The sequence below is a fragment of the Diaporthe amygdali genome, assembly GCF_026229845.1.
Source record: "Diaporthe amygdali strain CAA958 chromosome Unknown NODE_32_length_550834_cov_65_698784, whole genome shotgun sequence".
NCBI lineage: Eukaryota > Fungi > Ascomycota > Sordariomycetes > Diaporthales > Diaporthaceae > Diaporthe > Diaporthe amygdali.
In genome coordinates, this window is record NW_026517052.1 from 125,229 (window position 1) to 146,712 (window position 21,484).

Here is a 21,484-nt window from a genome sequence, read left to right on the forward strand (position 1 = left end):
TCAGCACTTCCGGCGATGCCCTCAAGATCTCAGGGTCCTGCCGACCCCCCTGCCTAATAATTTCCGCGGTCCAGGTGCCACGAGGACCCTTGGGATATGCAGTGGACCCGAGATCTATGTGGGGCGAGTATTTGATCGACACACGAATAAGCCCAGTAACTATGCACGCTGTCGGGTAAAACATCACAAGCGTGATGCCGTGAGCCCTTTGCGGTAATCGAATGACGTCGAGATCGTGCTGGGCGCTAGAGCAGTGCGACTGGAGCTAGAGCGCGCATCTGTAACGGCAGTCGTGAATCGTAGAGGTTCTAGAAACGAGTTCAAACGGTCACGGACCGGGACTTGAATAATGCAGGTGTGGCAGTTAGGGCGGGCCCTGCCGTGTGGGGACTGCAACCACCAGCACTGGGGGCAGGCGAAATGACATATTGACATCTGAGGCCCGTGAGAATGGACGGCAACGAGCCCGAAGATTAGGAGCTAGATTAATTCGTATGTGCCCCGGCGGCTAGGAAATCCCATCGGCATGTCCGCCTTCCGCCGTTGCCGTTCAAAACATCACTGCAATCGGGCAATTGTATTGGAGCACAAGAGTCATGGGAGGGGGGACTGTGCAGTGGTGTTCATTGTGCTACTGGGACTACCTCCGCGGGAAACTCATCCCCGGAAAACTAGTGTACAGCGCATGACGCGGATATTCTTGCAAGTGGCGTCCAAAGAGGCTCGCGATCAACAGTCGCGTGCTTACTGCAGTCGGGACTTGCTAATTTGAAAAGATCACTCAAATCGACGAGAAAAGATTGTCTAGACCATTTGCTGGCTTAAGATCACCGCGGGACCCACAGCGGCTTAAAATTGCTGGAACTGACCCAAACTCCGGGACGATTGCCGTATAAGCCGTCCCCCTAAATCAGACTTGTGCATACAGCCATGGAAAATTCGGTTCAATGCTTCGTGCCTCGCAAGACAGGAACGGAGAATGTATTCTTGCCCGTAAGCATTTCGCCTCGTATGGTTGCCCAAGTCGTACAAAGGGGGTTGTGTAGCATCACCGCGGATAGATAACTCCGAGGGATACACAAACACCTGGGATCTCTGTGCTGCGAGTTTGCGCGAAGATGAACTGGTGGCACATTCTATTATCGTAAGGTCGAGTCTACCACATATCATTGGCGTCAAAGAACCAATATGGATCTGCATTATCCGATGCTGTGAGACGTTCACCACCTTTGCAGTTCTTCGCAACATCATCAGACCCGTCTGTGTCACCCCAACCCTCGAGAAGGCTCCGACTCTTCTCGAATCGGACATGGCCTTCCCAGCCATTTCTTTACTTCTGCTTCTTCTCCTTCAAGGCGCTGGTCCGGGGTGGAGGCGGGTTGTAAGGGCCAAACCCGAGGAGATTTGGCGCGAACATGCCAACCTGCCGTTGGTACTCCTTGTATTCGGGGTATTTGCCAGCTGTGATCAGCTCCGTGAGCCATGTCGACCCTTGGAAGAGGAGGACAAGGCTGAAACCAGGTACCAAAGTCCAAGCATACGGCACTTCTGCTGTAAAGGTACTCCAGACGCCCAGCGTGAGCCAGATAGTCTGCTCAACGGCGAAGTTTGGGTGCCTGCTCCACGCCCAGAGACCGGAAGTATTAAAGCCTCGATTCAGGTCATTTGCTGCGAAGCCCTGTGGCACCTTCCCAGTAGTTTGATACTCCCTCTTGGCATTCTGGAAATCTGTTCTGAGTCAGTAGCTAAGCTTTGGTAGATGTCTGCCGTACTGGTCTTGACTTACCCCACTGTTGCTGATCCGCAAACCATTCTGTTGTAACAAGTCCGACTTCGAAGATCAAAAAGGCAATGTCCGACAAAGCTATCTCAGGCTGGAACTGTATGCTCAACAGGATTGGGTAGGTAGGCGCTGCTAGAGCAAACAGCAGAACGCTTTGGATGAAGGAAATGAAGGTTATGTTCAAAATCGTGAAAGCCCATGCTGGCACCTTGCTCTGGACGATCTCCCTAGGGCCATGTGAGAATGGTTATAGACTGGGGGTCTAGGTTTACGTACCATCTATAGTCTTCAGACCCAATCTGATAGCCTCCTCTGCGCCAGTAATTAAAGGTGAGACGGATCTGTGGCACGGTCAGCATCATGATCCGCTCAGGGAGGGGCGAGGGCGATATCTTACACTCCACAATGTGCTAAATAAGAGAATGAGATCTATTCTTTGGGAGCTGATCCCGGAAAGCCGAGCCCAAAGGTCAAAATGGGCGATGTAGAAAGTTGGCAGTAAGCTCCAACACCTGTCGACCTGGGAGTAGTTCTTGTTGATTTCTGCGACAACCAAGAAGATGGCACCGAACAAGATGGAAAGACCAAGACCTGAAATGAGTGGATTTGTCTCAAGATAGAGGTCGAGTACATTCTGCCGAGACTGCAAGACGCCCAGGAGCTTTGATGGCAGCTCATAAAGCTGAGGGATGTACGGCTCGACTGTCCTTGACCAGTCGACAGTGTCTGGAAACTTGAGCAGAGCGGGAACTGCCATACTGTGCAATGCAATTGAGTAGAAGGAGTCTAATAAAATCAATTGGTCTAAAGATGAGTTGAAAAGAGGTCCTCGACAGACGCCAATATGTATTCGAATTTCAAAAGTCGTCGAGGGTAACAAATAGAGCTGCCAGAAGCAATGTTTCGGATATGCGCGTCATGATGGGATCAGCGGCTCGTCCGGGGCCATGGGGCAGCAACAAGGCACGGACCGCCCAATCAGTAGCTCCTTGGGGAGGCAGCGCCTCGTTAATTGCAAGCCGAGGTGCAGTGCATCAAGTTTATGCAACACCCGTGAAATCGTGAAGGTTTCCTTCGTGCCCGTTTCCCAGACCTGGACGATCAATTCGGCCGGCCAATATCATATCTGACATCTTTGACCCGTCTCGACGCGTATTCAGAGCTAGCGGTCATGTTGACAGCTTCTTGCGCTGATAAAGCCACGATCGCTCAGATGCGGACGCGTTTTGAGAGACACGGGCCCACGCAACATGCTGTCTTATAGCAGCTGGTCCAAACGTTGCCCAATCGTCCTTCTCAGTGCAAATTTGCTGCACCGCCACCGCTGTATCAGCACCGCTCGGTCAAAAATGCCCAGAATATTGTGTGTGGCGGAGAAGCCGTCCATATCCAAAGCCGTGGCAGGCCATCTTTCGGGAGGCCAACTCCAAACAGTGAGTCTGTTAGCAAACCTCAGAGGGACTTGCGGTGCTGATATTTCTGGATCAAGCGCAACACTCGGAACAAATATATCAAGAACTACTGTTTTGACTTCGATTTTGGCCCACCATGGGGCAACTGCAACGTGACTATGACCGCCGTCACTGGGCATCTCACAAGCACAGACTTCGATTCTGGCTACAAGAACTGGAACTACCCACCTCCCGTCACGTTGTTTGGTGCTCCAATTACCACTTTTGTTTCAAATGTAAGTACCGCCAATGCCGATGCATTTGTGAAGCGTGGCACTGAATGTCCTTAGGACAAGGGTGATGTCGCCAAGAATATCGAAGAGCAAGCTAAGTACTGCAGAGCCCTGTTTATTTGGACGGATTGTGATCGGGAAGGGGAGCACATCGGAGGTGAAATTCGCGATGCAGCCAAGAAAGGCAATCCCCAAATTGAAGTCAAACGAGCTCAGTTCAGCAACATTGAAAGGGCGTGAGTCGACCAGTATACCCTTCCAGCGGAAATGGATACTGACGTCTCCAGTCATATTCTCAACGCGGCTCGCCGTTTGAGGGATCTCGATCAGAGGCAAGTGGATGCTGTCCAGGCTAGAATCGAGTCGGATTTACGGACTGGTTACGCCTTTACTCGATTCCTCACCAACAGTCTACGCTCGCTTGGTGGGCCCATTCAAAACTCCATGATCAGTTACGGTACGTCTCGACTCAATATTCTTTTCTTCTTCTGGTTCACTACTAAATCTTCCAGGGTCTTGTCAATTTCCTACTCTGGGCTTCGTCGTAGATCGATACTTCAAGGTACAGAACTTTGTGCCAGAAAAGTTTTGGGGTATCAAGGTGACACACAAAAAGGACGGTCTCAGCGTGACTTTCAACTGGGAGCGCCACCGTCTCTTTGACAGGGCTGCGGTCACGATTCTCTACGAAAGGTGTCTGAGCGCAAAGAAAGCGAAGGTCGTCAAGGTCCAGGAGAAACCTACCAAGAAGTGGAAGCCTTTGCCCCTGACTACTGTCGAGCTGCAGAAAATGGCAACCCGTTTCCTGCGAATGACGGGTCAACAAGCCCTCACTGTGGCCGAGAGCCTGTACAACAAGGGCTTCATCAGCTACCCGAGAACAGAGACGGACCAGTTCGATAAAGGCATGAATCTCCGGGAACTTGTCCGGAAGCAAACGCAGGACAACCGCTGGGGACAATTCGCCCAGGACCTGGTTGACAATTCCTTTCAACAGCCGAGGAATGGCCGCCACAATGACAAGGCTCATCCTCCAATCCACCCTATTACTTACGCAGCTCCTTCCATTTTGAGCGATCAAGAGAAGACTCTCTACGAGTTTGTGGTCCGTCGATTCCTTGCGTGTTGCTCCGAAGATGCAAAAGGCACCGCTACGGATGTGGACATACTGTACGGGGACGAGGGCTTCCATGCCCACGGAGTCATCGTCTTGGAACGCAACTATCTAGACGTATACCCCTACGAAAACTGGACGAATACCGCCGAGCTGCCAAACTTTACCTTGGGAGAAGTGTTCGAGCCTACAGAGGCAATGATGACCGAAGGCAAGACGACGCCACCAGGATACCTGACTGAAGCCGATCTCCTGTCTCTCATGGATGCAAACGGCATTGGCACAGATGCGACAATGGCAGAGCATATTGAGAAGATCCAGGTGCGAGAGTACGTCCAGGCCGTGGATCGAGCACAGCCGGCAGCGGGCGACGGAGAAAACGAGGAAGAAGCTCCATCCACAAGAGGAGGACGAGGCGGACGGGGCGGCCGAGGTGGACGAGGCAGCCGCGGTGGCCGGGGAGGTCGAGGCGGAGCCGCGCGGGGCGGAGGGGGCGGCAGATCCGTGAAGGTCTTCATACCGACACAGCTCGGCGTGGCTCTCATCGAGGGTTTCGATAGGATGAACTTCGAGACGAGCCTCGGCAAGCCATTCCTGCGCAAGGAGATGGAGATCAAGATGAAGGCGATCTGCGAGGGCAGGACCACCAAGGAGGACTTCCTGCGGGACAATCTACAGCAGTACCGGGCGGTCTTTGACCAGTCGGCGGAGCAGCTGGATGTGCTCAAAGCTGTGAGTGGCTTGGTGAATCACCGCGCGATCGTGACGCTAACCCGGCATTTCTACAGGCTTGTAGGCGGTACATGTTCCAGGGCGCCGCTGGCTGAGCATGCGGTTCTACGAATGGTGGCTGTTCCTGGTGCAAACAAAGTAACCCGGAAAAGAAGATCTGTCCGATCCACCCTCAGCACGCAGTGATGTGGCTCAGCCCTGAATAAGGTATGTTATGCAGCAATGCCCTTCACTAGCAGAATAGACGGCTGACATCGTAGGAGCAGAGTAGTTTGATTTTGTAGGGATGGGACAAGCTGGTATCATACAATGCTCGAACCCAGTGCTTGACCGAGCATAGCCTGCAGGCAATGTGATCATATCATATTCAGGGCGTAGCTTCAACTGTAATAGAACGCCACGGGTCGATGTCATACAGAGAGCTGTTCTGTCGAAAGAGAGCATGGCCACAATTATGTTCTTCACAGCATTCGACCAGTATCTGATGGGATTGAGACAGCATGTTTCATAAGTGCAAAGCGACTTTTCATATTCATTTACACTATGTACTGATTGAACGCACGAAACGGTGGTCATAACAGCAATTAATCGTAGCTAACCATTGACGATGCAGCCGGACCCGAGCCAAGTTCCCAAAAGAAAAGATAATGAAAAGGGTAGAAAAGAGCCCGCTCACTCGTCAACGTCCATAGGCAGGGTAGGGTACAGAGACTTCTCAGGGGCCTTGTCAGCCTCCTGCAGGGAAGGATCGATCATGTCGTCATCGCCATCCTCGCTGTCAGAGTACTGTCCGTGCTTAAGCCGGTCACGGATGGCCTCACGGAGGAACTCGATGACACGGACGTTCTGCAGCCAGCTCTCGTATGGCTCAGGCTCGCCGTTGATATCACTGTCGTCTGACGTCGAGGCGGGAGACATGGCCTCGGCCTTGGGCGTGGTAGCGACGTCCGAGTCATCTGACGCACGGCGAGAGCCGCTGGCGCGCTGGAGCATGCCACCGGACAATCTGCGCTGGTCGTTGCCGCCAAAGGTTGAACCAAGAGTGCTGATGGTTGAAGAACCGAAGGAGGTGGTGGCTGGTAATGAAGGGTATGCAACAGAAGCAGAAGAGCCGTGACGAGCACCAGGAGACATGCCAGAGGAGGATACTGGGGAGTGGCCTGATGTGTACGAGAGGGAGCTCGATGGGGGAGTGTGGGCTGGTGTGTTTCCGGTCGTGGAGGACACGGCACTCAGGGGCGAGGGCATTTGCTGCGCGGCAGAGACCGCGTAGTGGTCGCTACCTGGTTGTGGCCTGGCGACAGGGGACTGGTGGCGCAGGTCGAACGAGGATGGGTAGTGGCTGCTGGGGGGAGAGCCGCTGTTCTCGTACACGGTGCTCTGCATCTGCTCCAGGATCTGGTCGATCTGCTCGAGGTCACCCTTGGTGCGCAGGTTGGGCATGGGTGGCAGGTAGTAGTGCTGGTCCATGGCGCTGTGTGCGGAGTGGCCACCACCAATGGCCGGAAGAGCGGGTGCAGCAGTCATGTACTGGGTACCGAGTCCGCCAGTGTGAACAGACAGGGCTCCGTGGAGAGGCATCAGCGACCTTCCGACGTGGGCATAGTTGGCTGGGTCAAGGCTCCTCCGCTTGGCGTGTCCAAAGAAATCATTGAGATCATCGTAGCCGCGCCTGCGGTCATACGCTGCCGCACCGTAGCCAAGGGGCTCAGCACGGTGGTTTGGCATAGGCTGTCCGTAGTATCCAAGAGGGCCATAGGCCTGAGGAGCCCCGTGAGCATAGTAACTATGCGGGGGTGGCTGACCAAAGGCGGCGGAGTTAGTACGCATTTGATGGCCGTTGTGATCATAGAAGCTGGACGGAGCTAAAGAGGCGGATTAGCCTCGCGATTTTATCCGACGAGAAACAGAGATGGGGCGACTGTACCTTTTCCCGGACGACCATAGGACGCGTTCATGCCGCCATGCTGATCCTGGGGGGACCTGATCAGGACGCTGTCGTCGGCATGGGTCTTGACGTGCTTCTTCAGATCCTGAGGACGCTTGAAGGACTTTCCGCAGAAGTCACACTTGTGTGGCTTGAGGGGAACGTGAACACGGATGTGAGAGGTGATGTGGTCGCGCTTGACCGTTGTGGTCCGGCACGAATTCCACTGGCAAGTCAAGTTGAGGTTGTTGGTGCTCTTCCTGCCAACATGTCTCTCACAAATGTGGTCCTATTTGACTGGTTAGCTAGGCTGAATAACTAACTTTACAAGTCGCGACAGGAGATCATCCCCGGAGTATAATCTCATAACGAGGTTATCCCATAAAAGGGTCCAATAAAAGATTGGATCGTAGGGACCACCCTGTCAAGACTATTTCAGGTTCTTTTACTCACGTAGAGGGTCTCAGCAGTGTTGAAACGCTGGTTGCACGCATTCCATCGGCAGACAAGGCTCTCATCTGCGTTGGCGTTGGAGGCATTGGAAGCCGACGAGGTGGATGCAGCAGTAGTGGATGCTGGGGTGTTGCCGTCAGAGCCGGAACCCGCGTTGGGGCTCTGCGACTGTTCGCTTGTGTTGTCTTGAGTGGAGGACATGTTTACTGTAACAGTATGTGTGTGTGCCGTGTTCCGACAGGGCGAGGACTGGTCAGGCCAGGAGCAAGCTCGCAGCTCAGCAAGGTTGGATGCTGGTCTTGGCACTGATTGGTTGCCAAGAGCTAGGTCTTGTAGTCTTCTCCACACTAAAAAAAAACGTGGGGTTGACAGCCGCGGGTCAATCGATAAGAGATGGACTTGTGGCAGGAATGTCCAAGAAAATATCTGGACTGGCGATTTCTCTTGACCTCTTGACCTTTCGAAGAATTGAAGAAGAGATCCGCCCGGGACCAGAAAAGGAGAGGGGCGCACATCCTCTCTTTCTTATTCTCCTCGCACGACGAAAAGGTTTGCCAAGCTATTCCGCCAGTCTCACTTTGGAGGGGAACGCCCGCTACCCCTTGCCTATTGGCTGCCCGCCCGAAGCCATTGTCGTGCTGATAGCGCGCGACCTCGCTGCCTCGAGATCCCCCACGCCCGACAAGGCCGTTTGCAACCCAAAAGCACTGCCACGGGCCCAGGAACACTATGTACTCCTTAGCAGCATGCCATGACCTGCCAAGACCTCGCCAAGACGCTAGGCGTTTGCCAAGATTGCTCCAGGCGACAGAGCACACTTGCGCTGTTTTGTGGCCCCTTTGTCGCAGCGAGTTGCTCTCTGATCCTGTTCCAACACCCTGGGTCCGACCGTTCATCAGACTCGCCTGACGTCTTCACTCGAGCCCGACCGAGGAAAGGAGGGTCTAGTTCGACATCATCAGTGCAACGGTTGGAATCAAAAAGAAGGGGGAAATGGTCTGCTGAAAGGGAGCATGCTCAGGAGGATGCACTGAGACGAGACTGGCTGGCTGCACTGGCTACCAACGGCTCGGACAGCCAGGTGCCGCCGGGCAGAAAGTAAGTGGCCTGGTGAAGTCAGTCACATTACTCGCTCTCGTGTCTCAACGCTTCCAACCTCACTGTTGCCGACCGGTCATGGTTTATTTCGTAATTATAGGTCGATCATCGACATTCATGCACCCCGACCTGCCCTATTCTTCCTTCCATCCATGCGAAGGATGCTTGGGATACAGATATCTCCTTTGAGACAGCCGCCTTGATTTGACGATAGCGGCCAAGTTTGCCCAGACAATTGGCAATAAGCCAAGAATTGGCCGGAGCGGAATTGCCAAGCGAAGCCAGTGTCTGCTGATTAGGCACTGCCTCACGTCCGAGGACTCTGGGCATTGCAATGCTAGCCTCTTGCCCAGAGAATACTGAAGCACTTCCCAGGGGCGCGCCAGGGGTTTGGAGGGAGACTGGGCATCTGGCCTTTACGCTACAATCGGTTTCTCGGCGGTCACGCAACTCTTGCAACCACCATCCTCTCCTTTCGAGCTAGGACGGGCAGCGTCCTTCTTGGCTGGCGGAACAGTTGTGTCGAGGGCTCTTGGCCTCCCAGCGGAAACGTGGGCGGGGATACGGTGCCCAGAAACCGCAGAAATGGGTCGATGGGGGCGAGGGATCCATTGTTCATCTCGTCCCGAGCTGGGCAGGCGACAAAAGCCGGTTGTCATCACTGCCGCATGAACGGTTGTTGCAAGAACACGCCTGCACTCCGTTTTGCAATATCCGTGGATGCAGGGCCAGAATTGCATGAAGGCAATCACCCGGAAACTATGATTCGGCACAGGTAATTGTCCGTTTGCGCTTCTCTTCTGCCACTACGAGTCGCATTGGAAATTGAACGGAATACCGGGGTGTTCAACCAACCCGTCGACTTCAGTGAAGCAGACAGAGCGAGGCGTAATTCCATCAGCAAGAAAGAGAATTTCTTCGCTACGCGTCCAGATGGCTTAGAATCTCGAATGACGTTGAGTTTTCCTTTGCCAGCAAAGAGGCAGTGCCAGCAGCGTTGGCCCAGCTTACCGCACCGCCCGAAATCGATTCGCCACTACCAGGCTGAGGTCCTGGATGGTTCTCTGAGCACGAGAATTGGCTACTTGTGTATCCTTGGTTCCTTGAAATCAGTTGACGTGTGGCTGGCAGGAACTCTCATGCTTATTCACCTGGCCTTCACCACGCGGAATGCTAGTGGCTGTGCATAGCGTGAAGTTTATCAGAAGTGTAACTTCTAACGGTGGTGCAGTTCACGATGCTGGATTGACAAGTGCCTAGAATTTCGGGATCCCGGGTGACGGTGTTTCAGTGACCGCGCGCGGCGACCGACTTGATGAGGAGGTTTCAAGCTGTGTGGATGCAGAATCGCGAATCTATTTTGAGAACCGAGTGCCTGTTTCGAAGTGATGAGACACTGATTGGCGAAGTGCCTCTGCCCTAACGGGTTGGAAATAGCTACGGTTATCTCAACGGCTTGGTCGCTGCTGTACCATTGTGATCATCTCCATACTCAGAGAATCGCCAGAGTACATGTCCAATGGCACCTGCCTCTGTCATAATTATTAGAGCCTGGGTGAGTTGGGCACGGTTTCTCTCGTGCATCTCATTAGTAGCTGGCTGCAGCTTGCTCCCACATCAGCTTCCCCAAGCATCACCAAAACTGGTATAAACTACACCTTCCAAAAGCCACACGTGTGAGATAGGAGCAGATGCATGGCACGACTGCCATCCACTGCGCCGAGTGTTTACTCACTCGATAGTTTCGATGGCTTCTGAGGAATTCTCGTCCCACTCTTGGCGCGCCGGGCGGAACCTCGCGGGACGAGCATTTTTGCCCAGAACCAGCGCCGCGAGCAGTCAGTCCCTTGTTTTTTTTTTTCCCTGGGCCTAAGAGTTTGCGTGCAAAGGCAGCCAAGCGTGAGACAAGAGTCTGGCTGACAGGTCTTGGCACTGCGTCGGTGGGAACGGCTTCGATTTTCTTCTTCTACTCTCCTCACTTGTTCACGCCCTTACCCACTCGGACAAGGACCTTCTTTGTGGCACACTGCAAGGCCGTGATTCAGTGCGGTACGGGGCCAGCGAGCTGGTTGGTTACTCCTTTGCGCTTTCTTTTGATTCAAAAAGTTCCTCAGAGAACAGGTTGAGTCTGCTCCTCTTCGTTTCGGACTTGAATCTGTACATGGTGCACATGGAAGGAGATGACTGCTGCAGGTTTCGCGCAAGAAAGTTGGACCATGACGGTCGGTGACCGAATCAATGCCATCTAGCCGTTACAATGACTCCTTTTCCATCTGTGGACTGGTGCTGCGGCATTCTACGCTTATGGTAGCACCTGGGGTCGGTGAATGTGAATTCTTCTACTGTGACGGACCAATGTGAATGTCCTAAGGTATGAGGAGAACTCCAACGCCAACGATGAGGCACGTCTCCTCCGCCTCGAAACTTCATGTGGACGAGCCGCCGGTGGTTTGAACTCCATCGGAATATGCATTAGTGGGATACGCAGCAGTAGGATAGCCTCCCAGATATGTAGGACAACCTCCCAGATATGTAGGACAACCTCCCAAATATGCCATCAGACAACCTAACTTGCATGTGGGGATCACGTCCCGCCCTCCTGCATCGCCTGGGCGGCCCCAGGTTGAAGTTTGGGGATCCCTGGGGCTTGACGTAGATGCAAGCACGTCGCGAGATCGCATGCAAGATCTGAAGCGCAGAAGGGGACCCGCATGACACGAGGGAATCCACAGTCAAAGGTGCAGGAGAACGTCACATGGAAGGCAGCGATCAAGAGTTCCATTTTCAGCCTAGCGAGAAAAAATCTCCATAGACTTTTCCGAAACTACCAATCCACCATCGCCCAAAAAAAAAGTTGTTTTACTGTTTTTGGTTTCTGTCCTTCATCCTCTGAATATCAATTGCACGGTACACACGCATCCAATTGATGTCGTGACGATGTGTCAATCCCTATCTCCCCCTGTCTCTCTCTTTCCCTCCTCTCTCATCTCCATCAATTAGACTGGTGCCTCTCCAATCAACTTGGCACCTTTCTTCTCATTGTCAGGCTTGCCGCTCGCGCTGCTCAGCATCCATCGATCCAGCAACGCTCCTAGTATAGCTGTTGTGACAGCATGATGTGATCTGTCTCGTTGAGGGACGTGTTGAAGTCTTCCAGAGAACAGCAAATATCAAGAGCGATAAAAAAATTGGTATCCGCCCTGTTTTGGGTTGAGGCTACCGAAGCTCAGCCAACGTGCCTTCAGTGAGGCAAGCCACTGCAGTGGTGCGCCCCCAAATAAAGTCGACTCTGAAGACTTGCAGTCGGAGGCTTCGAGTGATATATGACGAGAAAAAGCCTCGTTTTTCGTCGGGTATAAATGATCTTGGTGGCATGAAAACAAGTTGCCAGGTCAAGACCGTGAAAAGGTATGTTCGTCCGTACCAAAGAAAGGTGTCCATGTGTCCGATAAAGTGGTGATGTGTGCATTCCTCCCGTGGGGCCCAACAAGAAAACGCCAAAAGAGTATTGATGATGCAGAGGTCGCCGCCCCGATCAGAGTATACTGGCACTTGAGGCCGCGCCCAGCCAATTCCGATACGAAGCCGACCAGTTCGCCCAGCCGCGAAAATGCCAAACCGAAATGAAACGCCGCTGCCATGCAATTAAAAACAATTTATACAGAACCGAGACGGATTAGGGCCTCGATAGCCTCTCGCTCCTGCGCGTCAGAGGTTGCTGCCAGTGCAGCGAAGTCGATGTTGTTCAACTGAGGTGCCCGAGCCATTCCGGACGACGTGCTGTGGAAACGAGAAGGGAAGGTCCCAGGCTGAGCCGACCTGGAATAGGACTGGGCGCGCAGGCCTGCGGCTCCGATGGCAGCCCAGTCCTCCTCGTCGGTCACGTCCTCGGGGTCGTCGTCGTTCATCTCAATGTCGTCGTCCGGTGCCTCGGAGCATGACGCAGAGGCGGGGCCATCCATGGACATGTTGTCCGCATCGTTATCGTGTATATAAAACCCACGGTCGTCGTGGGAGAAGGCAAGGGATTCTTCCGGGCTCGACGCAGCCGGACGCGTCCGCTCGTTGCTCCACGCCGCTCCGCCTGCTATGGGGATGGCTGACAGGCACGGCGAGGACATGTACGACGAAGACGCGTCATGCATAGCCTGCGAGTCGCGCCGAGATTGACCCTTGCGCCGTGCGTCCCAGCGACCCCAACCGACCTTTTCGAATTCCACGTCACCGTCCAAACCGCCGCCCTCGCGGCCACTTCCTCGTCCTTCCAGTGCTCCTACTACAAGCCGTCGCGCCTTGGCTGGTGGTATGCCTGCAAAGCCGGGGACCGACGTGGTCAGGTATCCCATGATGTGGCGGATCGCAAGCGGGCCGTGGTTCAACAGGATGTCCGGCAGATGGTGCTTGGACAGCAGAGCTGGCGTGATGGCGCCGACCGGGTCGTGCTGGGTCGAGCCGTGGTTTCCGTGGGCGCCAGTATCAAACTGGGCGCTGTTGTCGCCCTGGCCGGCGTGCAGGTCCAGGTCGGGCACGTCGGACTCGAGCTTGGCCCTGAGGAACTGGGCGCGCAAGCCGTGCGGTCGCAAGCCGGGAGATATGGAGTTCGGAGGGGTGGGGAGGGGGAGAGGGTGAGATCGTGTCACAGGGACACTCTGGGCCGCTACAGCAGTTAAGTTGTCTCGGCCAGAGGTCGCTTGAAAATCGCGAGCAGCAGATGCCATGGTTGCCATTTCGGAGAAGGTGTATTTGCGTCTGGGACAAGATGCCTGCGCGACGATGACGTGATGGTCAGTCAAGAAGGAGGCGAGGCGGGTGTAGTCGACGATGTCATTTGCGAGTGCAAATGCAGAAGGAAGTTTGGAAGAAAAGGGAAGGAGAGGAGACGGAGGCGAAGACGAGAAGACAGTAGACAATGTGCTGGTGAGCGAGCGAGAGAGAGTGGGTGGGTGAGTCACTTACCTGATGTCAGAGCAAATGCGGCTTTTGGTGGCAGTTGATATCAATGACCCGGTGGTTCAGACAAAGAACGATTGGGGATCAGAGGGCTGGCTGAGTGGGCAAGCTGGCAAGGCTGACGCGATTATTTCACTGTGACAGGAAATGACACTCTCTTGTGCAAAATTGCTTTGTTGATTCCGTGTTGTGGTTGTTGATGGAGAGGATAGGAGGAGGGAGGGCGCGAATCCTGGCCATGGCTGATAGATAGATGATAATAACACCCAGGGCTGCCAGGCTACCCCCTTTGCGGCAGGGTGTGCGTGAGAGGGTGGTTGCTACTTGCCGTTGTGTGCGTGTGAGAGCGAGTGGTGTTCTCTTCCCGGATGGCCATGGCGCTCTGGCTCTGGCTCTGGCGCTGGCGCTGGGCTTTGCTGGGCTCGTCGCTCATCAGGCAAGGCAACGCCGGTAATGGCAGGGAACCAAGATGCCACATGTATCCCGGAAGTACCTGAGATCCCTGCCGATACATTCCGTCCGACCAGGGGGGGGCAGGGAGATACCACAGTAGGTGCTGCACGTAATAATAGGCCACAGTCTGAACGCATCCCATTTTAGCAGAGGCAGGCCACGGTCGCATACGGCCAGCGAAACTGCGGCCATGCTCACTCAAATGTTCCCGTGGGCTATTTCAGAGTACTGCGTAAGGCATTGGGTGTGGCTCTAGTAATCTCTTCTTCCTTCTTGCTGTCTTGCCCCCCTCCTCTCCCGGTCGCAGAGACGCCGAACATTCTGGCATCTCGGTCATCAAGAAGGCCCGCGGGCTGTGTGTTTTTTGCGAGACATGACAGTCGCTCACGGACTGGCTGATTTAAATTCAAGTTCAAAAATAAAAAACCAATGACTTGTTTGTGCTCGCTGTCTAGGGTTTGCTGCCCTGATGGATGAAGGTTCCCGATAATGGGGGCCACGATGATCCACATCGAAGCAAGCAGCACCCACACAATCAGACAATCAGCCCGGTCACCGACTTCTCTGACGCCTATTACCCGGGTCGCTGATGGGGAACGGGGGAGCAAACACAGAGGCAGAGAGGAGCTGATGGAATCCACTTGCCCCCTTCCCCGGCTTGTCCCCGGCTGCAGTGGGGACGAGGAATGGGAGCGGGCGTGTCTGGTGACAGATAGCAGCAGCCTACTGTATAAGTCGCCTGTTTGACGATGGGTTCCTGTTCCGGTGCTGGTGTATGCCCTCGGGGTCTGAGAATCCAAAGACCTCGGGAGTTTCGAAGTCCGTCGGTACTTCACACAAAGTGAAACCCATTGTCACGGTGTAATGCGAGCAAGAATCGAGGTATGCACTAATCACTTGTCTCTCAGAAGGTGAGCGTCGCTCACTCAGGCGCTGTGATTACTCTGATCTCGGTAGCGCAGCAGGGCTGATGCGGTGCCTGATGGACACGGGTTGATGAAGATGACCACCCTCGCTGAACGGCATTTCCGTTACCGCTTCCGTCATTGATCGGCCAAGCCGTTGTCTCTGCAGCTCCCTGTCTCTCGCGTGGTGGGATGGATGGGACGTGAGATCTGGCATCTGTGTGGATGGGCGACAGACAACTGTCCGACAGTTACTTTTTCTTCTGCAACATTTCGCCTGTCATCGGGAGATGTGCCCAGCAGGCGTGGTGATCATTTGCTGAGACGGCCTCTGCTGGGTCTGTCATGCTGCAGCACCGTCACCAGCGCCGGCACCAGGCCTGGGGTCATCCCCGCGTGCTCGATGCAGACTGCGTCAAGACTCGAGGCGCCTTGGCCTTGGTTGTGCATTATTTGTCGCTCTCCTCTCCACGTCACCCACCTCGAGTTGGAGAGGGCCCCCCCCCCATCGGATCGCGCGGCCGGAGTGTCTTTATCCTCCTTCAGCTGCCTTCTGCTAGTTCTCGCTTGGATCGGCGCCATGCTCCCGGGTTGCGAGTCCACGCCGAAACACGGCGACTCTCGCGAGCCCGCCATGGCTTGCTCAGTCTGCTGCATGGTCACTGGGTCATTAGCTGGGCACACGTCGTTTGGACTAGAGGAAGATAAGAGTTATGGCTTATAGGGCGCCAAGCCAGGTTGCTGCTATGAGAGCATGGGACACAGTCGGCCCAGCATGGGTCGAGTCGACTCGACGCGACTCGACTCATCCCTCAATCCGAGAGACCGCCCGTCCTGCCCATAGTACCTAATCTCAAGTGCCTGTTTCACTGTCAACCCGGGACGTGTCTGGACCACGTTTCTTCCAGGCCGAACGGAGTGGCCACTTTGTCCGTCGCCAGCCAAACGATTGCGCGCGTGCACAACGTCAACTGACATCGTGTGCCTGTCTTAGCCGAGTCTCCTCCAGATTGTCTGATTGCCTAGCCCCGACTTTGTTGAGCCCACCACCACCCACCCACTGCCACCACCCTCCGCCCTCTCCCACACCACCTTCTTATCACGTTGGACCCGCCGCCGCCTCTGATTGGCCTCACTTACAGCCCAAGATGGGCCATCGATCGCACACGGCTCATGTACCCACCTCGTACCTCTCCCTCCTCGTGGCCCCAGACTTCCCTGATTATGTGGTTCCATCGCAGATTGAGGGGGAATTCCACAGCGCTGTATGATAACTCTCTCATCGCTCCGGTATTTTGAGTTTGTGCGCGTGCAGCGGGCAAGTTATCAACGCCCATCACCCCACGTTTCGTGATGCTGCGGTGACGAGAGGTGAGGCGAGACAAGACAAGACAAGTGCCCAGGGCCAAACAGTCAATCTCGTGGGGGTGAACATCGAGTAATGCTGTGCTGCTGTCTTGACGTGTCACACAAAATGTAAATCACAAAATTCTCAGTAAAAGTATGGCGCTACGATGTGGTCGAATTGACTCTGTGAGAAAAGGAAGAAACCCTGATCTCCGTGGAACCGAGTAGCGTTCGGATAGGCCAATCAGTACAGTACAGTGTGCCCCAGTTTAAGACTCTGTTTGGGTGGAAAGATGCTGGAATTGGGCACACTTACAGGACTGGTAGGCATCAGGCAATCGAGGCAATCATTGTTTTCGTGAGACATGATAACACGTTTAGCTTGTAGTGTGCGTATCTTTGTCTTGTCCACTCATAGTCATCATATAGTAATGTGGATATCACGAAGCCTTTCATTCTAGGCTGCGCCTTCTACTGAACTTTCAGCTTCGTAGTGCCTTGAGACCTCCACGATTCAATCAAACTCAATCTAAAGTATTTCAACAAAGCTCTGTGTCTTAGCCACACAATCCGGTGCGGGTTCTTCTCGAGTACAAAGACCTTGTCCTTCTCTAAATCGAGGCTCGAGACGCCTTCTCGCCCCGTGACGAGATCCAGGGTGCGCCTGTATCCGGACGTCCAGAGGGGGCATGCACAGATGATCTCGATGGATATCTTCGCGGTCGCCTGGCCGCGGCAGATCCGGTGTACACTACCCCATAATAGCGTGTAGTCACTTATAGCATCCACGTTAGCGAGATGGTCTTAGTCGGGCTTTTGAGGTTGCTTATGGCTCTGTTTAAATGATAATTAAGTATATGTACTTAAATTTATCAAGTATGGGTGACTCAATCCAAGGTTGGCGATGAGGTTAGTGATCAACTAAGTCGCCCCTTCATACTAGGTATGCGAAGTTTTTGAAAGTTGGGCCTGTCTATAAGCCGAGACGCTATTCATATTGTATTTCATACGCCATCCTCTCTCACCACACATGAATAGCATGGCTGGATGTTGCCATCGCGTGGGGGGGGGAGGCGCGGTAATGTGTCTTAAACAGAGAAGACAGTGCCGGCCTTTACTTCTTGAAATTCCTAAAAGAGCAATTCTCTTCGACATACTGTTGGGCTCAGATTCTGTCAGACAAATAGAAGTCGATGTTGAGACAGACTCCGAGCCCCAACTTCTTCGTGGCAAGTGAATATATCAAGGGCACGCAAAGACGAGACATTCTACCAAATTCCGGGAGTTTGCTTTAGCGAACACAACCAAGAATCTGGCACAAAGTAACGTATTAACAAGAAAGTTAGCCCAAAATGACCAATCCTCATGGGATAATCGTGGATCGAAAAACACTTCCCCAGGTCCCCCAAAAAGTATTATGTGGTTCTGTCTTCTTAGATTTTCAACCTCGTCGTCAAATTGAAGCTAGGCTCCGCATACAATCAAAACTGCATTCTACTCAAGAAATGTTCATTAAGCAGAGGATCTGTCTCTTCCGGTCTTCTGGGCGGCCTCAAGCCTTAGAACAGCACCTGCTTTCGTCACACTTCGGCCCCATCCATGACGTGTACGATGCTTGTTCAATAGCCTTTACATACATTGATGCCATTTAAGTAAATCTACCGAGCCATTTCGTAACAAGAAACTTCTCGGCGTCTTTGCTCGCTGCTGAATGATAAGCCAACAGTTCTAGTACTCTCCAGAGGCACCGATCGAGAGATCCGTCAATCAAGCCGAGTTGGTCAATTTTACAAGGACCAAGATTGACATCGAGCTCAGTTTTGGTAGGACTTCACTTGCTTCAAGACTGCTGATTTTATGCTTGGGCGCGAATTTCCAAAGAAGTACCTGTCGGCCACGCCTCTTCTATACCCCACCAGAGCACGACCTCTTAAAGGCGATTGCCAATGGGACATGGCCATATGCGAGACCGTGGAATGATCTTGATGGTAGTACTGAGTCCGCAAGCAATCCTGGATTGACATACCGTGATTCAGCCAACGTCAGGATCCCCGACAACTTCAACTCGAGCGGTGGCTGGGAGGCTGGGAGGTGGGTAAGACAGGAAGACGCTATCTTATTCTCATCTTCAAATTCGAGCTTGTAGTGACCGGCAGCAAGCCTTCTCCTTACCGTTCCGTGCGATCTCATACTTTAGGACCCGTCCGCCGACTGAGGCACATGAAGAATACGAAGACTAACCTTCCTTCTATGAAAGACCGATCCGCATCATGATCGCAGCACCTGGGATTAAAATTGACCCGCACGCTGGGCTCGGGCGAGTGTCAAGAATGGGTGAGACTTAAACAGACTGCTTGTTGTGGCAGAATGTGGCGCTTATGATCAGATTAACACCATGGCATAAGGATTGACTGTCCCAGAGTCTTGTCGCACGCCTTTCCATGATTATGAATTCATTTCATTTTTTTCTTGACTGAAAGGGACTGTTACAACAGTGAACACTTCAAGGTTATCACAGTAATCCCGCAGAATCTTGTTGGAAACGGATGATAGCATATCCCCCTTGCATTTTTGCCACACGAAGATGCGCTACCAAGAGTAGGAAACAGCTGGAGCCTTCATCGGACTTGAGCGGCGTCAGGGGGACGTGAACGCGCGACATCGTCTGCAGTAGTCTTGGTCCGCGAAGGCAAGTCTAGTTTTAGGTGACCTGAGTAAAGCTTCCAACGCACGCGAATTGCTTAGCCAATTGTCACTTGGAAAAAATGTAGCAAACAGCCTTCAGGTCTAATGCACGAGTATTTCGCTCCTCTCCGAGCCAACCGAATGGCCTCGAAGTTGCTACTATCTGACATTACACAAATGCACAGCGTCTAAAAAGTCTTAGAGATCTGTGTTGAGTAATTGACACGAAAAAGTCGCTTTAAACAGATACTTTTGGTGCACCCTTAACCCCCAGACCTCTGCAGTTCCACTTGACAGGACAATTTGACCCGCCTCGGTCCCAAGAAAAAGCCTTCCCTTCTGGGCTCACGCCTTCCAATGCGGTGAAGTAAGTTTTAGTATATACAGTGTACACAAGATGACGCCGCCCGAAGGTGACCGTCACGACGACGCGGAGGAATTCGCCGTCTGCTCCGTATTTTCGAGTGCCACAGTCGCGATCGGACCACGTGAGCGCTGGGCCGTGGACTCAAAATTGTAAATTGGGAGTCCCGTGAGTTCCTTCGTGGTCGTAACTTTGATATGTGAAGATGAACCGTCCCACCGTTATATGCAGCGCGTTTCCCGGGGGTATCGAAGTAAAACAAAAACTTTTTTTGTCCGCCCAATGATGTTTTTAAAATGTCATACAAATTGACGACGCCATCGAGGCAGTTTGCCGTATCTCGTCGCACCAACCACTCCTGGTCAAATTTCGAAGGATTCTGTCTTGCTTCAGCTCCCGTCCTTACGTGGACTTCTGTCAATCGCTCTCTCTCTGTTCAAGAGGTATGTGGACGCTAGACACAACTGGTCCTGACGCCTCGGGCATGTTGAACGATGCGCCATTATTGTTCCCACAGATGCATTACTTGACTCATCTCATGTTGCTCGTGTCGAAGGAGAATGATGACGGGAAAGCCATGCTGGCACTCAAGCCGAAGGGGTCCCAATCCATCGAAGGGTCTAGCAGTTGCGTCATTGAAAGTCCATGCTGATGCCCCTGTGGATGCCCTGTTGCGGCATTCGGCTCCATTGGCCCTGTCGTCGTTGGGCTCATAGCTTGGTGCTGTTGAGCAGCAGCAGCAGCGGCGGCGGCGGCATAGCCAGCACCGGGATAGGGACCCGGTCCGGAGGGCGTTTCTGGTGCCTCGCCACCCTCGTCCATCATATCAGCTGCGGCATCGTATTCTTGCTCTACGGCTCTGTTAGCACTTGTGAAACCACAGAGTTCGACGAAACAAGGAAGAAAGGAATAAGCTGAAGCCAGAAAGTTGCCAACTTACCGAGTTGCTCAATATGATTTTGGTACGCGGGTGTCTGGTAGAACGGCGCATTGCTAACATTCGGCGCCGCCATCCTGCCTGCATGTGACCCTTGTCCGGAGTGTTGACCAAGGCCTCCTTGCATGGGCGGCATCATTCGTGATGGGCCTGGCATTTGGCCCATTGGCTGCTTCATTCCGGCGGACGGCATCCCAGGCCGCATGCCTCCAGGGCCGACGTTCTCAGATGACGCCGGTGAATTTCCAAAACCCTCGGTCGTCGTAGGAGATGCCGCATGCGACGAAGGCGTCGGCCGAGATTTAGGAGATCCCGCTGGGGGATTGCCCCCATGTATCGGAGGTAGTGTGCTGTAACCAGGCTCAAGCTTCGGTGCGATGCTGGAGGTAGACCTCCGAGAGTGGTGTCTATTCAGTAACGTTCTCGATATTGGCGGCGGCTGAATTATGTTCTGAGGCATGTGAGTTGGGCCAAAATTGGGGCTGCCATGCTTGGCCTGAAGCTCAGCTTGCACATCAATGCCTTTTTCGAGGAGTATGCGCTCAAGCAGGGAGTTCTTATATCTCAGCATGAGACATTCGTCCGCGGCGGTACGGTGGGCTGCATTCAGATTCGCCAGTGTCTGCTCCTGGACACTGATGGTCTGCTCAAGCTGCTTGATGTACTCGGTCCGCCGCTCCCGGAAAGCTGCCTGAGCCTGGCGGTTTCGTTGCTTCCTCTCCTCTGTGGTCGCGTAAATCTAGAGCACTGTTAGCTCTTCGCCACGAATACAAATCCAAGCACGGCCCATTCAGACATAACACCTCCCAAGGGACGATTCGAAAACACCCCGACAAAATTGATAAAGCCACGAAATGTTGACATACCGGCTTTCGACCTCCCTTCCGCTTGGGCGCCTGGCCCTCCGGGGTGGGGAGGGCCTGGCCCTGCTCGCCCGAATCTGCCGGCTCTCCGTCGCCGTCTCCATCAGGGCTCGAACCCAATGGGGACTCTTCACTATCCTGTTTGATAGGTTCTTTCTTATTATCATCAGAAGGCTTGTCTGTTGCCAT

The 21,484-nt window shown here is 53.6% G+C and overlaps 5 protein-coding genes across 5 annotated transcripts; 1 reads left to right on the forward strand and 4 right to left on the reverse strand.

Moving 5' to 3' along the window:
* Positions 1-1,330: 1,330 nt before the first annotated feature.
* Positions 1,331-2,540, reverse strand: J7T55_009532 (uncharacterized protein; the record flags this gene model as incomplete). Its single annotated transcript, XM_053132600.1, has 4 exons — positions 1,331-1,728; positions 1,787-2,010; positions 2,060-2,124; positions 2,181-2,540. The coding sequence occupies 4 exons, from the start codon at positions 2,538-2,540 to the stop codon at positions 1,331-1,333; spliced, it is 1,047 nt and encodes a 348-aa protein (XP_052989364.1).
* A 592-nt stretch (positions 2,541-3,132) lies between these two features.
* On the forward strand, positions 3,133-5,408 carry J7T55_009533 (uncharacterized protein; the record flags this gene model as incomplete). The annotated part of the gene is made up of 6 exons (XM_053132601.1): positions 3,133-3,216; positions 3,273-3,470; positions 3,525-3,703; positions 3,755-3,924; positions 3,980-5,313; positions 5,370-5,408. The coding sequence occupies 6 exons, from the start codon at positions 3,133-3,135 to the stop codon at positions 5,406-5,408; spliced, it is 2,004 nt and encodes a 667-aa protein (XP_052989365.1).
* Positions 5,409-5,985: 577 nt separating this feature from the next.
* On the reverse strand, positions 5,986-7,894 carry J7T55_009534 (ph-response transcription factor; the record flags this gene model as incomplete). Its single annotated transcript, XM_053132602.1, has 3 exons — positions 5,986-7,178; positions 7,241-7,466; positions 7,694-7,894. 3 exons carry the CDS (start codon positions 7,892-7,894, stop codon positions 5,986-5,988), a joined length of 1,620 nt encoding a protein of 539 aa, XP_052989366.1.
* Positions 7,895-12,447: 4,553 nt separating this feature from the next.
* On the reverse strand, positions 12,448-13,518 carry J7T55_009535 (uncharacterized protein; the record flags this gene model as incomplete). The annotated part of the gene is made up of 1 exon (XM_053132603.1): positions 12,448-13,518. One exon carries the CDS (start codon positions 13,516-13,518, stop codon positions 12,448-12,450), a length of 1,071 nt encoding a protein of 356 aa, XP_052989367.1.
* Positions 13,519-20,026: 6,508 nt separating this feature from the next.
* J7T55_009536 (uncharacterized protein) lies at positions 20,027-21,484 on the reverse strand (the record flags this gene model as incomplete). The annotated part of the gene is made up of 3 exons (XM_053132604.1): positions 20,027-20,346; positions 20,436-21,171; positions 21,299-21,484. The coding sequence occupies 3 exons, from the start codon at positions 21,482-21,484 to the stop codon at positions 20,027-20,029; spliced, it is 1,242 nt and encodes a 413-aa protein (XP_052989368.1).